The following is a 17,681-nucleotide window of genomic DNA, read 5'->3' as shown; positions in this document are numbered from 1 at the left end:
ACCTCTTCATCTCAGAGTAGCACTTGCAACCTACGTCCTCAATTATTTGCTTGACGTATTCCAATCTCTGTCTTCCTCTACAGTTTTTGCCCTCTACAGCTCCCTCTAGTACCATGGAAGTCATTCCCTCATGTCTTAGCAGATGTCCTATCATCCTGTCCCTTCTCCTTATCAGTGTTTTCCACATATTCCTTTCCTCTCCGATTCTGCGTAGAACCTCCTCATTCCTTACCTTATCAGTCCACCTAATTTTCAACATTCGTCTATAGCACCACATCTCCAATGCTTCGATTCTCTTCTGTGCCGGTTTTCCCACAGTCCATGTTTCACTACCATACAATGCTGTACTCCAGACGTATGTCCTCAGAAATTTCTTCCTCAAATTAAGGCCGGTATTTGATATTAGTAGACTTCTCTTGGTCAGAAATGCCTTTTTTGCCATAGCGAGTCTGCTTTTGATGTCCTCCTTGCTCCGTCCGTCATTGGTTATTTTACTGCCTAGGTAGCAGAATTCCTTAACTTCATTGACTTCGTGACCATCAATCCTGATGTTAAGTTTCTCGCTGTTCTCATTTCTACTACTTCTCATTACCTGCGTCTTTCTCCGATTTACTCTCAAACCATACTGTGTACTCATTAGACTGTTCATTCCGTTCAGCAGATCATTTAATTCTTCTTCACTTTCAGTCAGGATAGCAATGTCTCAGCGAATCGTATCATTGATATCCTTTCACCTTGTATTTTAATTCCACTCCTGAACCTTCCTTTTATTTCCATCATTGCTTCCTCGATGTACAGATTGAAGAGTAGGGGCGAAAGGCGACAGCCTTGCCTTACACCCTTCTTAATACGAGCACTTCGTTCTTGATCGTCCACTCTTATTATTCCCTCTTGGTTGTTGTACATATTGTATATGACCCGTCTCTCCCTATAGCTTACCCCTACTTTTTTCAGAATCTCGAACAGCTTGCACCATTTTATATTGTCGAACGCTTTTTCCAGGTCGACAAATCCTATGAAAGTGTCTTGATTTTTCTTTAGCCTTGCTTCCATTATTAGCCGTAACGTCAGAAATGCCTCTCTCGTCCCTTTACTTTTCCTATAGCCAAACTGATAGTCACCTAATGCATTCTCAGTTTTCTTTTCCATTCTTCTGTATATTATTCTTGTAAGCAGCTTCGATGCATGAGATGTTAAGCTGATTGTGAGATAATTCTCGCACTTGCCAGCTCTTGCCGTCTTCGGAATTACGTGGATGATGCTTTTCCGAGAGTCAGATGGTATATCGCCAGACTCATATATTCTACACACCAACGTGAATAGTCGTTTTGTTGCCACTTCCCCCAATGATTTTAGAAATTCTGATGGAATGTTATCTATCCCTTCTGCCTTATTTGACCGTAAGTCCTCCAAAGCTCTTTTAAATTCAGATTCTAATACTAGATCCCCTATCTCTTCTACATCGACTCCTGTTTCTTCTTCTATCACATCAGACAAATCCTCACCCTCATAGAGGCTTTCAATGTATTCTTTCCACCTATCTACTCTCTCCTCTGCATTTAACAGTGGAATTCCCGTTGCACTCTTAATGTTACCACCGTTGCTTTTAATGTCACCAAAGGTTGTTTTAACTTTCCTGTATGCTGAGTCTGTCCTTCCGACAATCATATCTTTTTCGATGTCTTCACATTTTTCCTGTTGCCATGTCGTCTTAGCTTCCCTGCACTTCCTATTTATTTCATTCCTCAGCGACTTGTATTTCTGTATTCCTGATTTTCCCGGGACATGTTTGTACTTCCTCCTTTCATCAATCAACTGAAGTATTTCTTCTGTTACCCATGGTTTCTTCGCAGCTACCTTCTTTGTACCTATGTTTTCCTTCCCAACATCTGTGATGGCCCTTTTTAGAGATGTCCATTCCTCTTCAACTGTACTGCCTACTGCGCTATTCCTTATTGCTGTATCTATAGCGTTAGAGAAGTTCAAACGTATCTCGTCATTCCTTAGTACTTCCGTATCCCACTTCTTTGCGTATTGATTCTTCCTGACCAATGTCTTGAACTTCAGCCTACTCTTCATCATTACTATATTGTGATCTGAGTCTATATCTGCTCCTGGGTACGCCTTACAATCCAGTATCTGATTTCGGAATCTCTGTCTGACCATGATGTAATCTAATTGAAATCTTCCCGTATCTCCCGGCCTTTCCCAAGTATACCTCCTCCTCTTGTGATTCTTGAACAGGGTATTCGCTATTACTAGCTGAAACTTGTTACAGAACTCAATTAGTCTTTCTCCTTTTTCATTCCTTGTCCCAAACCCACATTCTCCTGTAACCTTTTCTTCTACTCCTTCCCCTACAACTGCATTCCAGTCGCCCATGACTATTAGATTTTCGTCCCCCTTTACATACTGCATTACCCTTTCAATATCCTCATACACTTTCTCTATCTGTTCATCTTCAGCTTGCGACGTCGGCATGTATACCTGAACTATCGTTGTCGGTGTTGGTCTGCTGTCGATTCTGATTAGAACAACCCGGTCACTGAACTGTTCACAGTAAAACACCCTCTGTCCTACCTTCCTATTCATAACGAATCCTACACCTGTTATACCATTTTCTGCTGCTGTAGATATTACCCAATACTCATCTGACGAGAAATCCTTGTCTTCCTTCCACGTCACTTCAGTGACCCCTAATATATCTAGATTGAGCCTTTGCATTTCCCTTTTCAGGTTTTCTAGTTTCCCTACCACGTTCAAGCTTCTGACATTCCACGCCCCGACTCGTAGAACGTTATCCTTTCGTAGATTATTCAATCTTTTTCTCATGGTAACCTCCCACTTGGCAGTCCCCTCCCGGAGATCCCAATGGGGGATCATTCCGGAATCTTTTTCCAATGGAGAGATCATCATGACACTTCTTCAAATACAGGCCACATGTCCTGTGGATACACGTTACGTGTCTTTACTGCAGTGGTATCCATTGCCTTCTGCATCCTCATGTCGTTGATCATTGCTGATTCTTCCGCCTTTAGGGGCAATTTCCCACCCCTAGGACAAGAGAGTGCCCTGAACCTCTATCCGCTCCTCCGCCCTCTTTGACAAGGCCGTTGGCAGAATGAGGCTGACGTCTTATGCCGGAAGTCTTCGGCCGCCAATGCTGATTATTTACCAAAATTTAGGCAGTGGCGGGGATCGAACCCGGGACCCCCTAGACCGCGGGTACTTGCGACTACAGAGACCATAATTGAGGGTGCTGTTCGCATCAAAAATTTACGGCAGGAAACGTAGTGGTTAGCCTTTTTTTTCCCAAGTGGACGATCGCGCGCGCGCGCGTGTGAGTGTGTGTGTGTGTGTGTGTGTGTGTGTGTGTGTGCGAGTAAGAGACTTGGATACGCGCGCACACAAACACACACACACACACACACACACACACACTCACACACACACACACGCACATTTCCTCAGAGAATAAAGACATGCTAATCACAACTTTTCCATTCGTACATTTTCGATATAAATAAATTTCTGCATTGTGTAAGACGATAAATTGTGAAATGAAAAAAACTATAACGGGAAACAGAAAAACACATAAACCACGGCATGTGGCAACAAGTTATATGCAGGGTGTTACAAAAAGGTACGGCCAATTTTCAGGAAACATTCCTCACACACAAATAAAGAAAAGATGTTATGTGGACATGTGTCCAGAAACGCTTAATTTCCATGTTAGAGGTCATTTTAGTTTCGTCAGTATGTACTGTACTTCCTCGATCCACCGCCACGATTTCATACGGGATATTCTACCTGTGCTGCTAGAACATGTGCCTTTACAAGTACGACACAACATGTGGTTCATGCACGATGGAGCTCCTGCACATTTCAGTCGAAGTGTTCGTACGCTTCTCAACAACAGATTCGGTGACAGATGAATTGGTAGAGGCGGACCAATTCCATGGCCTCCACGCTCTCCTGACCTCAACCCTCTTGACTTTCATTTATGGGGGCATTTGAAAGCTCTTGTCCACGCAACCCCGGTACCAAATGTAGAGACTCTTCGTGCTCGCATTGTGGACGGCTGTGATACAATACGCCATTCTCCAGGGCTGCATCAGCGCATCAGAAATTCCATGCGACGGGGGGTGTATGCATGTATCCTCGCTAACGGAGGACATTTTGAACATATCCTGTAACAAAGTGTTTGAAGTCACGCTGGTACGTTCTGTTACTGTGTGTTTCCATTCCATGATTAATGTGATTTGAAGAGAAGTAATGAAATGAGCTCTAACATGGCAAGTAAGCATTTCCGGACACATGTCCACGTAACATATTTTCTTTCTTTGTGTGTGAGGAGTGGTTCCTGAAAGTTTGGCCGTACCTTTTTGTAACACCCTGTATATGTCTAGCTGAATTTGCTGCATTGTCAGTGGATTTGTTATTTTATTTCTGATAAACTGTAGGAAAACTGATCTTTACGATCTGCATAAACTTGTAAATAAATTTAGAAATTGAGGTTTTCAAGATTTTTTTTTACATATCATCAGATTCTAAAGACCAATTTTCCTACAGCTTAACACAAAGAAAATAATAAATCCACTGATAATGCAACAAATTCAGCAAAACACGTCTGATTTAAAAGAGGACAGATCGTTATTGTTGAAGGCCGGAGCTATCCAAAGGCAAATTCGTATTATTCGTTCTACAGTTTAACATCTAATACCACATTCTCAAATTTTCGAACTTATTATAGATCGTTAAAGTATCGTTAAAATGCTTAGAAATTGAAAGATAGATATTCTTCGTTTTAAGTATTAAGGATACAGTGTTATATTATTGTGAAGAATACTTACGTTTTATAGCTGATTGGTGGATTGCATTTGTTCCAACTTTTCTTACAGACACGGACCATAGAGGGTGAAGTGGGAGAGGTTATTGGGGAAGAAAAACGAACAAAAGCTTCCAATTTTTCTACAAATATCAGTTTCCAATCTAACTACAAACATTTAGATGAACAATTACCATGAAAACTAAACTTACAACGTAGTTAAGATCTTTAGAATTTACAAGCTACGTATAACACTAGACAATTTCCAGTTACCTGCTGTAAAGCCTGCTCAAGTGTATGGGTTTACAACCAAGTAAAGATAGCCATAGACGAGCTGACCGTACTTGGCTTCCAACAACAGTACCGTTACGGGTCGTTAGTGTTGTTGAGTGAAATACTGATAATGGAACGCCCACAGTTCGGTTTTATAACGTATGTTGCGAGAATTTGTTACTGCCGTAGCTCGTATCTTAGTAGTACGAGACATGTACTTCTCAAATTTTTTGCCGTTAGCTGCAGTTTCTTGGTCGTAATGCTAAAGCGTTGTACTTAGTGCAGGTGTAAACCGATTATTACTATTGACGTTATTGTTATGTTAAATGTTACATACATTTTATTACTATGTTATTAAAATCATAGGCATATGTGGAACGTAAGGTTGACGCAAGTTAAATGCGTGAGGAGGGGGGGAGGGGGGGCATAACAAACTGCGAACCCCTCTGCGAACTAGCCTCGGAGCTTTGTGCTCAAACTTTGACTAGCAATCGCATGACACGTGTATGAAAGTAAGTCGCTCTCACTGCACATGACATTAATGACGATCGGTGTTTCAGGAGGTGAACTGCGCAGCGCACCATGGAAGCCGACCCATACAGGCCTACCCGCAGCCAGATAGAGTTCGTTCGCCAGCAGTTGGGCACCAGCGAGGAGGCCCTCAAGAGTGACGTCACAGCACTGAGGGAGTGGCTACGCGACCAACCCCACCTGCCGACGGATGGCATGGGTCAGTCAGTCTCCACGGGCACAGCTTACAGCGAGCTATGATAGCGGCAGCTTGGTCCTTTTACAGCAGTGAATAAGAAGACAGCATGTGTGTTTCATCCACTGAACTTACCGTAATGTCATCGAGTTGATTATGAGCCAAATATTAGCTGCGATAGTATTTTGTTAATTGGTTTTGTAGACGTGATGTCTTCTTAACTTTGCATCTGACTATTCACAATAATTTATGATGGTCGTAACCAATGTAATTTGTTCACTGTCAGTATAATTCTTGCGTAAACAAGAGAATTATTAGCTAATTATCACTCACTGTAATGCACAGCCCCTGGTTTTAAAGTCCCAGGAAACAGTCCTTACTATGTATTAGGTAATATGTTGAGAAGCTTCCTGCAGATTAATAATGTGTGTAAGAGTGTGACTCGAACCAGAAACCCAGCCTCTCGGGAGCACTGCTCTATGCTACTTAAGTGCCCAGTCACAACCCACGACTCTCCCTCATAGTATTTCTCTCCTAGTTGCCGAGCTCAATGCTCCAGGAAGTTTAAAAACACTCTCTTGCCTGTGAAATGTAAGATCATTCATCTCTTTCCGTTCATTTTAGCCATCTAGGAACGAGCTGAAAACTTCTGTAACATTAGAGTCGTTATTTTCTTTCCTTCATACATCTTCCATCATTTAACGACGTCTCTCCCTTTCTTCCTTCAGGCTACTTAGTATCTGTTCTGTTACTCCTTCTACGTTGGAATTCTTGCTTCTAAAAGTATATTTTTTTGCTGCTCATTCTGCTTTCTGTATTGTTGTTGTTGTGATCTTCAGTCCTGAGACTGGTTTGATGCAGCTCTCCATGCTACTCTATCCTGTGCAAGCTTCTTCATCTCCCAGTACCTACTGCAACCTACATCCTTCTGAATCTGCTTAGTGTATTCATCTCTTGGTCTCCCCCTATGATTTTTACCCTCCGCGCTGCCCTCCAATTCTAAATTGGTGATCCCTTGATGCCTCAGAACATGTCCTACCAACCGATCCCTTCTTCTGGTCAAGTTGTGCCACAAACTTCTCTTCTCCCCAATCCTATTCAATACTTCCTCATTAGTTATGTGATCTACCCATCTAATCTTCAGCATTCTTCTGTAGCACCACATTTCGAAAGCTTCTATTCTCTTCTTCTCCAAACTATTTACCGTCCATGTTTCACTTCCATACATGGCTACACTCCATACAAATACTTTCAGAAATGACTTCCTGACACTTAAATCTATACTCGATGTTAACAAATTTCTCTTCTTCAGAAACGCTTTCCTTGCCATTGCTAGTCTACATTTTATATCCTCTCTACTTCGACCATCATCAGTTATTTTGCTCCCCAAATAGCAAAACTCCTTTACTACTTTAAGTGTCTCATTTCCTAATCTAATACCCTCAGCATCACCCGACTTAATTCGACTACATTCCCTTATCCGCGTTTTGCTTTTGTTGATGTTCACCTTATATCCTCCCTTCAAGACACCATCCATTCCGTTCAACTGCTCTTCCAAGTTCTTTGCTGTCTTTGACAGAATTACAATGTCATCGGCGAACCTCAAAGTTTTTATTTCTTCTCCATGGATTTTAATACCTACTCCAAATTTTTCTTTTGTTTCCTTTACTGCTTGCTCAATATACAGATTGAATAACATTGGGGAGAGGCTACAACCCTGTCTTACTCCCTTCCCAACCACTGCTTCCCTTTCATGTCCCTCGACTCTTATAACTGCCATCTGGTTTCTGTACAAATTGTAAATAGCCTTTCGCTCCCTGTATTTTACCCCTGCCACCTTTAGAATTTGAAAGAGAGTATTCCAGTCAACATTGTCAAAAGCTTTCTCTAAGTCTACAAATGCTAGAAACGTAGGTTTGTCTTTCCTTAATCTTTCTTCTAAGATAAGTCGTAAGGTCAGTATTGCCTCACGTGTTCCAGTATTTCTACGGAATCCAAACTGATCTTCCCCGAGGTCGGCTTCTACTAGTTTTTCCATTCGTCTGTAAAGAATTCGTGTTAGTATTTTGCAGCTGTGGCTTATTAAACTGATTGTTCGGTAATTTTCACATCTGTCAACACCTGCTTTCTTTGGGATTGGAATTATTATATTCTTCTTGAAGTCTGAGGGTGTTTCGCCTGTTTCATACATCTTGCTCACCAGATGGTAGAGTTTTGTCAGGACTGGCTCTCCCAAGGCCGTCAGCAGTTCCAATGGAATGTTGTCTACTCCAGGGGCCTTGTTTCGACTCAGGTCTTTCAGTGCTCTGTCAAACTTTTCACGCAGTATCATATCTCCCATTTCATCTTCATCTGCATCCTCATCCATTTTCATAATATTGTCCTCAAGTACATCGCCCTTGTATAGACCCTCTATGTACTCCTTCCACCTTTCTGCTTTCCCTTCTTTGCTTAGAACTGGGTTTCCATCTGAGCTCTTGATGTTCATACAAGTGGTTCTCTTATCTCCAAAGGTCTCTTTAATTTTCCTGTAGGCAGTATCTATCTTACCCCTAGTGAGATAAGCCTCTACATCCTTACATTTGTCCTCTAGCCATCCCTGCTTAGCCATTTTGCACTTCCTGTCGATCTCATTTTTGAGACGTTTGTATTCCTTTTTGCCTGCTGCATTTTTATATTTTCTCCTTTCATCAATTAAATTCAATATTTCTTCTGTTACCCAAGGATTTCTACTAGCCCTCGTCTTTTTACCTACCTGATCCTCTGCTGCCTTCACTACTTCATGCCTCAAAGCTACCCATTCTTCTTCTACTGTATTTCTTTCCCCCATTCCTGTCAATTGTTCCCTTATGCTCTCCCTGAAACTCTGTACAACCTCTGGTTCTTTCAGTTTATCCAGGTCCCATCTCCTTAAATTCCCACCTTTTTGCAGTTTCTTCAGTTTTAATCTACAGGTCATAACCAATGGATTGTGGTCAGAGTCCACATCTGCCCCTGGAAATGTCTTACAATTTAAAACCTGGTTCCTAAATCTCTGTCTTACCATTATATAATCTGTCTGATACCTTTTAATATCTCCAGGGTTCTTCCATGTATACAGCCTTCTATCATGATTCTTAAACCAAGTGTTAGCTATGATTAAGTTGTGCTCTGTGCAAAATTCTATCAGGCGGCTTCCTCTTTCATTTCTTAGCCCCAAACCATATTCACCTACTACGTTTCCTTCTCTCCCTTTTCCTACACTCGAATTCCAGTCACCCATGACTATTAAATTTTCGTCTCCCTTCACTATCTGAATAATTTCTTTTATTTCATCATACATTTCTTCAATTTCTTCGTCATCTGCAGAGCTAGTTGGCATATAAACTTGTACTACTGTAGTAGGTGTGGGCTTCGTATCTATCTTGGCCAATATAATGTGTTCACTATGCTGTTTGTAGTAGCTTACCCGCATTCCTATTTTCCTATTCATTATTAAACCTACTCCTGCATTACCCCTATTTGACTTTGTGTTTATAACCCTGTAGTCACCTGACCGAACTTCACTAATTCCCACTATATCTAACTTTAACCTATCCATTTCTCTTTTTAAATTTTCTAACCTACCTGCCCGATTAAGGGATCTGACATTCCACGCTGCGATCCGTAGAACGCCAGTTTTCTTTCCCCTGATAACGACATCCTCTTGAGTAGTTCCCGCACGGAGATCCGAATGGGGGACTATTTTACCTCCGGAATATTTTACCCAAGAGGACGCCATCATCATTTAATCATACAGTAAAGCTGCATGCCCTCGGGAAAAATTACGGCCATAGTTTCCCCTTGCTTTCAGCTGTTCGCAGTACCAGCACAACAAGGCCGTTTTGGTTATTGTTACAAGGCCAGATCAGTCAATCATCCAGACTGTTGCCCTTGCAACTACTGAAAAGGCTGCTGCCCCTCTTCAGGAACCACACGTTTGTCTGGCCTCTCAACAGATACCCCTCCGTTGTGGTTGTACCTACGGTACGGCCATCTGTATCGCTGAGGCACGCAAGCCTCCCCACCAACGTCAAGGTCCATGGTTCATGGGGGGGGGGCTTTCTGTATTATGAATTTAGAATGACTTAGAATTACTTTCTGTATTATGTAATTCTAAATCTTTCACAACTTCTCAGATTCAGTTTGTTGTTAAATTTTTTCCTAGATATATCTGAAGATGTGTCGGATATTCCCATTCATGCTGTATAAATGTCTAAAATGTATCAGTCTTCTTTCCCAGACGGTGTGTACAAGTTTTTCTACGTTTTTATAATTGATTATTAATTTCCAGGCTTTGGTGTTTCTAATTTCTCGCTTGTGTAACTCATAAGAGAGAGCGAGACATTCACCAGCCGCAGAGCCATTCTGATTTCACTACCGCGATGTAATGCATTATTTTTTGCATTTCTCAACGTGTAACGTTGTATTGTCGTTCTCTTGTTATTTCATATGGCTTTCCGATTTTATAAACATTTAATTTACGGCAGATTTTTATAATCCATTCATTGAGTTATTTCGCCTAGATACTTGAACTTTTCGACCTTTTTTCATCAATGCCTATCTGCCAAATATTTGTGTTTGTTTTTTTATTAATAAATTTGGTTCTCTCTGCACAGATGCATAAACCTCCTTTGCGATACATACCAACAGGGTGATTCTATTTCTGCATTTGCCAACTTTTTAGATGGCACAGTAAAATTGTCTGCAACTGCCAGGCCTTTTAGTTGAAACTACCATTTTTCTCTCGCGACCGTATAGGTGATACTTGGTATTCCTTAATTTTTTCTAATTCCATATTCTTGATTTTTTCTATCAGACAATTTAAGAGCACTGGAGATAAGCCATCACCTTGTCTTACACCAGAATTTATTTTAAAGAACGTAGGGAAGTCACCCATGAACTTTATTTTTCAGAATTAGATTTGCCAATTCTTCGATTTTCCTACTGTCATACTCAAGCCCCTTCTCTGAATCTACAAATCTTGCAAGTGTGTCGTTACTGTTTACTAAACAGTGAAATATTCCAGATTTGACATTGAATGTCAGTTCTGAGGATCTGCCTTTTAAAAAGCCCGCTTGACCATCGTTTGGTTGTCTATCGAGATATCTTTTTTTACTTCTGTTAGTAGAATTGTTAAGCAACTGGTAGGAGACGTATTCCTTTGTAGCTTTTGACGTCTTTCTGTGACCTTTCACGAGAAGAGAAGGCGCTATTCTCATGGACTCTACATCTACATCAACGTTAATAATCTCTTAGCCACCATACGGTGTGTGGCAGTAGGTTCTTTTGGTACCAATATCTGATCTCCACATTCTTGCTCCATTCGCAAACAGCGCGTGCGAGGAATGATTCAGTTCTGAGTAGGTTACGTTCCAGTTATAGAAAGTGTGTGATCTATTTACCGTCACATATTCTGGGACTATATTAAAATTGCTACACCACGAAAATGTCGTGCTACAGACGCGAAATTTAACCAACAGGAAGAAGATGCTGTGATATGCAAATGATTAGCTTTTCAGAGCATTCACACAAGGTTGGCACCGGTGGCAACACCTACAACGTGCTGACATGAGGAGAGTTTCCAACCGATTTCTCATAAACAAACAGCAGCTGACCGGCCTTGCCTGGTGAAACGTTATTGTGATGCCTCGTGTAAGGAGTAGAAATGCGTACCATCACGTTTTCGACTTTGATAAAGGTCGGATTGTAGCTTATCGCGATTGCAGTTTATCTTATCGCGACATTGCTGCTCGCGTTGGTCGAGATCCAAAGACTGTTAGCAGAATATGGAATCGATGGGTTCAGGAGGGTAATACGGAACGCCGTGCTGGATCCAAACGGTCTCGTATCACTAGCAGTCGAGATGACAGGCATCTTATCCGCATGGCTGTAACGGATCGTGCAGCCACGTCTCGATCCTTGAGTCAACAGATGGGGTCATTCGCAAGACAACAACCATCAGCACGAACAGTTCGATGACGTTTGCAGCAGCATAGACTATCAGCTCGGAGACCATGGCTGCGGTTACCCTTGAGCTACAGCACAGACAGGAGCGCCTGCGATGGTGTACTCAACGACGAACCTGGGTGCAGGAATGGCAAAACGTCATTTTTTTCGGATAAATCCAGGTGCTGTTTACAGCATCATGATCGTCGCATGCGTGTTTGGCGACATCGCGGTGAACGCACATTGGAAGCGTGTATTCGTCGTCGCTATACTGGCATATCACTCGGCGTGATGGTATGGGTTGCCATTGGTTACACGTCTCGGTCACCTCTTGTTCACATTGACGGCTTTTTGAACAGTCGATGTTACATTTCAGATGTGTTACGACCTGTGGCTCTACCCTTCATTCGATCCCTGCGAAACCCTACATTTCAGCAGGATAATGCACGACCGCAAATTGCAGGTCCTGTTCGGGCCTTTCTGGATAGAGAAAATGTTCGACTGCTGGCCTGGCCAGATCTCTCACCAATTGAAAAGGTCTGGTTAATGGTGATTAAGCAACTGGCTCCTCACAATACGCCAGTCACTGCTCTTCATTAACTGTGATATAGTGTTGAAACTGCATGGGCAGCTGTATCTGTGCACGCCATCCAAGCTCTGTTTGACTCAATGCCCAGTTGTATCAAGGCCGTTATTACGGCCAGAAATGGTTGTTCGTGGTGCTTATTTCTCAGATCTATGCACCCAAATTGCGCGAAAAGGTAATAAAATGTCAGTTGTAGTATAATATATTTGTCCAATGAATATCCGTTTATCATCTTCATTTCTTATTGGTGTAGCAATTTGAATGGCCAGTAGTGTATATACATTGCCTTACAGTGTAACAAGCATTAAATTTAATATATCACTATGCTCCGTCAAAGGCAAAAAGCAAGCAGCATACAAGCAATGTAAAACATATAAAACGCTTCCTCGACATTTCACGTTGGCGGACAGCACTCTCACAACGATCGCTTATTGACTACGAGCCACACAACTATGCTGTTGCTTACAGTAAAGAGACGTTTGTAGGAGGAAGTAATAAGCAGCTTGATTCTTCCTGGAACGTACTATTTTGGAATTTCAATCATCCTTTCCGTGATACATAACTGCCTCTGGATTTCCTCCGTAAACCTCTCGCGCTGACTTAAAGAGCCCATCACGAAACGCGCTGTGCACCGTTGTATCTTGTCTATCTCTTCTGGTAAGGGTCCCAGACTGGTGAGCAATACTTAACAATCGAACAAGTGTTTTGTAAGCCACTTCTTTTGCGGAAGAATTAAATATTCTTCCAAAGATTCTCCGGCGGGCTTCTGTTTTCCCTGCAATTTCTTTTGTCATCATTCCACTTCAGGTCGCTCCGGATGGTTACTGCTCTATATTTTACGGTACTGACTGTTTCCATCGACTCTTCACCAACTGTGTAACAGTTCATTAGTGGGTTTCTTTGCCTATTTGGGTGCAATACCTTACATTTATTTACGTTTATGATCAACAGGCAGTTCCTTCTCCAATTTACGTTCATGATCAACTGTCAGTTTCTTCACCAGTCATCAAATCTCTGCAAGTCTTCCTGCCACTCGCCACACTCTTCTGATGTAGCTAGTATCTTATACATAACGGAATCGTATGCGAGTAACATTTCTGTTTTCCATAAATCTTCAGAAATGGTTTGCAGATCTTTTATAATCTTTGTTTATGAGCATTTCTGATGTTCAGCTATGATGAAATCTTCCCGTCTTGCTTCATTATTTTTGAAGTCTTAATAGCTTCTGTGGTTTCTTCAATGGTCAATGCCATATTTTCTTCTTAATACGATTGTCTGAGAATTTTAATTTATGGCTTGGTTCCGAGCAATTTAACAGTTTATCATACAATTTTACAAGTATATCGCAATTTTTAGTGTTATTTATGCCAACTGTACAGCATTTATTCTTGACTCAAACAGTTTGTTCAAGCTAATTTTGTAATTTCTCTTGAAGGTCTGACAAAAATCTCCTTCATTTCAGGAGGTTGTGATTTAATTGATGATATTTTAATCTCCCATATTTTCATAGGTGTTTCTATTTCTTGTTCTTTAAATTGCTTATAATATTCAATTTTTCCATAACTTTTGATTTCCCCAGTTTAATTGCATTCCTGTTAGCGCTTTTAAACCCTTTTCATTTCACCAAATTAAAATTTTTATTTGTGAGCGAACCGGGAGGTTTTCTTACTGCGGTGTTGATTTGACTATACAACTGTGCTAGTTGGCAGGTTTAGTTATTGTTATTTCATCTTGGGATTTTTAAGTGTTTATTGAACAACAGCCAATTAATTTGTGTTATCTTGTATTAATTTCTATTGAGTTCCTAGTGTTTTAAAACGGAAAGGAGGTATTTTGTTGTTATTCTGGCGAGAATGCCAAACTGAAGCACACTAAAGAAATAACTTCAAAGCGTCTTCGATAATCTCTGCGTTTCATAAGTTCTTCTCATCTTAAATCGCACTCAGCAGTTGCTTTCTCGGTCGCACCAGCTTTTCCGAACTGGCCTTCTCGTTCATATGCGCTTTGAAATATGTATGAAATTGCCTCTGGTTCCGCAGTGAAATGCAGGCGCTGGAAACTGTTAAAAAGCGACGACGAACCGATTGAGCTGAATATTTTAGAGAATCCGTCTACCGACACGGCAGACTGCAGAACCAGCACCCGAGTTTCTGTCTTTGTCGAGTGTGTTAACTACGCCGAAAAGAAAACAATTTGTTCACTGGTACTCTGGGCGCACGGTGGCTTCGCTATTTGTCTATATGGTTAACCCTGTGCGATAGGCCACTGCTACTCCTATGAAACGTCCCATCTACGCTACCGATTATTTCTGCTGCTGATTTTTACGCCTAACTTCCCATCTACCATTAAGCATACTGCCGGAATTTCTTACCGTGTATTATTTAATCCTGCTAGATACGTCGTAATCTCAGTACTACTTCGACATTTCACCAGATGGTCTATTCCCCCTTTCCACCCTTTTGTATATATTTCGTGTCAGTATGTTAAAAAACATTTTTTCCTGAAGTGATGGTGCCGTAATACTCGCACTTACCAGCACACTCTTCCTTTGGTGTGGGGATTATTATACTTTCATTGATGTCTGACGGCTTTTCACCCTATTCCGCATACCAAAGTCGAAAAGTTAATTCATATTTGGTTCTCCCTAGTATCTTAATATTTATAAAAGAATTTTGTAGACCTCAGTGCCTTGTTTCAACATAGACCTTCATTGCTTTGTCAGATTTCTCTCACAGTATTGTCAAATTTGTTTTACAGTGTTGTATCACCCATCTCGTCTTCATCCACATCCATACTCACGATATTGTCGTCAAGTTTATTTCCTTTAAATAACCCTTCTACATATTCTTTACGTTTTACATATTTCAGTTCGTTCCTGGTTTGCCACCAGAGCTCTCGAATTCATACAGCTGCTCCTCACTTTTCCGCAGCTGCCTACTATTGTTCTACAAAAATTATCTACATTTTATTCTACAGCTTTATCTGACTTGTTTGATAGTGTATGACTTTTAGTAGAAGACAAAGAACTGAGTGCTCGAACTAAAAACGGTGTAAGACAGGGTTGTAGTCTTTCGCCGGGACTGTTCAATATACATGTCGAATAAGCAGTGAAGGAAATAAAAGAAAGGCTCAAGAGTAGGATTCAAATTCAAGGTGAAAGGATATCAGTGATAAGATTCGTTGATTACTTGTTATCCTCAGTGAAAGTGAAAAAGAATGACAGGACCTATTGAACTGAATGAACAATCTAATGAGTACAGAATATGGACCGTGAGCAAAGAAAGCCGAAATTGTGCAGTAGCAGATACGTCAACAGCGAGAAACTTAACATCAGAATTGGGATGACGAAATGGATGAAGTTAAGGAATCCTTCTCCCTAGGATGCACGAAAACCTACGTTCGGCAGAGCAAGGACATTAAAAGCAGAGTAGCAGTGGCAAAAAGAGCGTTCCTGGCCAACAGAAGCCTACTAGTATCAAACATAGGCCTTAAGTCGAGGGAGATTTTTCTTAGAATGCACGTTTGGAGCACAGTATTGTGTTACAGAAAAACATGGACTGCGGAAAAACTGAATCAGAAGAGAATCTATGCATTTGAAATGTGGTGCTACAGAAGAATGTTGAAAATTAGGTGGACCGATAACGAATGAGGAGGCGAGGAAAGAAACATATGGGAAACACTGACAAGACGAAGGGACAGGATGACAGGACATGTGTTAAGACATCGGGGAATAACTTTCATGCTACCGCAGGGGGCTACAGACGTTAAAAACTGTAGAGGAAAACAAAGATCAGAACACATCCAGCAAATAACTAAAGACGTGGTTTGCACACATAGGAGAGGAATTCGTGGCGGGCCGCATCACACCAGTCAGAAGACTTATCACACACGCACGCACACACACACACACACACACACACACACACACACACACACACACACAGAGCTCTGGCTGTTTAGATGCGTCCTACCACGATTTTCTCTTCTATGTCAAAATGTTCTTCTGAGAGTACCACTAACACCCAACGTCCTCTATTATTTGTGTTCTACATACTCCAAACACTGTCTTCCCTGCAAAACCTAACCCTCTACAGCCTATAATAATACCGTGTGAGTTATTACCTGATGCCTCAACATATGAAAATAGCACTACGTATGTGGAACATTCACGGTCGAAAATAGTCGGTGTTGAATAAGGAGGACCGCTGCGACTATTTAAAAACGTATTCAAAGACACGACCGGTTTCGCAAAATGTGTTTGCATCATCAGGCGTTTATAATCAATACATGAAAGCTATCTCCTTAAAAGCTGGTAGAAGCACATTCCCCAACATTCCCATCTAGCTATTCAAAATTTCTTACTCGCAGATGTGGGAACGTCCAAATACAAAAAAATTAGGGCAAAGGCCATTCCGAACCCTATTCCTTTTTGTCTATCAATGTTCGCACATTTGCGAGCTAGAAATTTTAGATACCCTGATGAAAGTGTTGGGAAATGTGGTTTTACGGTTTTAAAACAGATGGGTTTTACGGACTGACTATAAACACTTGATGAGGCAAACACAGTTTGAGAAACCAGTCGTGTCTTTACTAAAGATTGTCAACCGTCGCAGCGATCCTTCTTATTCAGCATGCTCTCAACATATATTCTGTCACTATGTCCCTTTTCTTCTCATTGTTTTCCATATATTTATTCACCAGATCTGTGGGGAGTAGTATTTCTTGTGTTAGAAGCCCAGATAAATTTCAGCATCATTCCGTACCATTAGATCTCAAATGATCTGGTTCCTATCTTTGCTCGTTTTCCCATAGTCAACTATTCACTTCCATACAAAACAGCGCTTCAGACATACATACTCAAACATTCCTTTATTAAATTATGCTCCATATTTGGTACCGCTAAACGCCTTTGTCCTTCCTAATCTCCTTCCATCTATAAAAAATCAACACCCAATGCTTTATCCAAGAAATTTCTTCTGCTTCTTGCCCCTTTGCATAATTTTCCATATGCTGCCTTTACTTCTCAAAGCTACTCAAACATTTGGTACTTTATTACTTTCATAGTCTCTACAATCTCTGATTGCTTCACGTTATTCAGCTTTTACCTCCTTTATTTTATAACGATTGACAATGTCCTCATAGCTATTCTTCACGTCACATAATAAAGACATACGTTTTAAGAGTCAACTATTTTTCATCGAAAAGTTTTGCAAATTTAAAACCTAGCTTCTAAATCTATGTCTTGCATTATGGAAGTAGTCGTTAATCTACTACCCTGATTTTGTGAAATTTCACGATAGATCAGAACACTGGGAAGTCAT

At 41.0% G+C, this 17,681-nt stretch overlaps 1 protein-coding gene across 1 annotated transcript in view; it reads left to right on the top strand.

Annotated features, from left to right (window-relative positions):
* Positions 1-17,681, top strand: part of LOC126188854 (clavesin-2-like) — a 95,761-nt gene that overhangs the window by 19,580 nt on the left and 58,500 nt on the right. The window contains exon 2 of the mRNA XM_049930495.1: positions 5,662-5,831. Within this exon, the coding sequence (XP_049786452.1) occupies positions 5,684-5,831 (148 nt within the window). The 5' untranslated portion in view covers positions 5,662-5,683. The remainder of the gene's footprint in view (positions 1-5,661; positions 5,832-17,681) is intronic.

The sequence above is a fragment of the Schistocerca cancellata genome, chromosome 5, assembly GCF_023864275.1.
Source record: "Schistocerca cancellata isolate TAMUIC-IGC-003103 chromosome 5, iqSchCanc2.1, whole genome shotgun sequence".
Classification (NCBI taxonomy): domain Eukaryota; kingdom Metazoa; phylum Arthropoda; class Insecta; order Orthoptera; family Acrididae; genus Schistocerca; species Schistocerca cancellata.
Note: the sequence above shows the minus strand (reverse complement) of the source record. Positions and strands in the feature narration are given on the sequence as shown.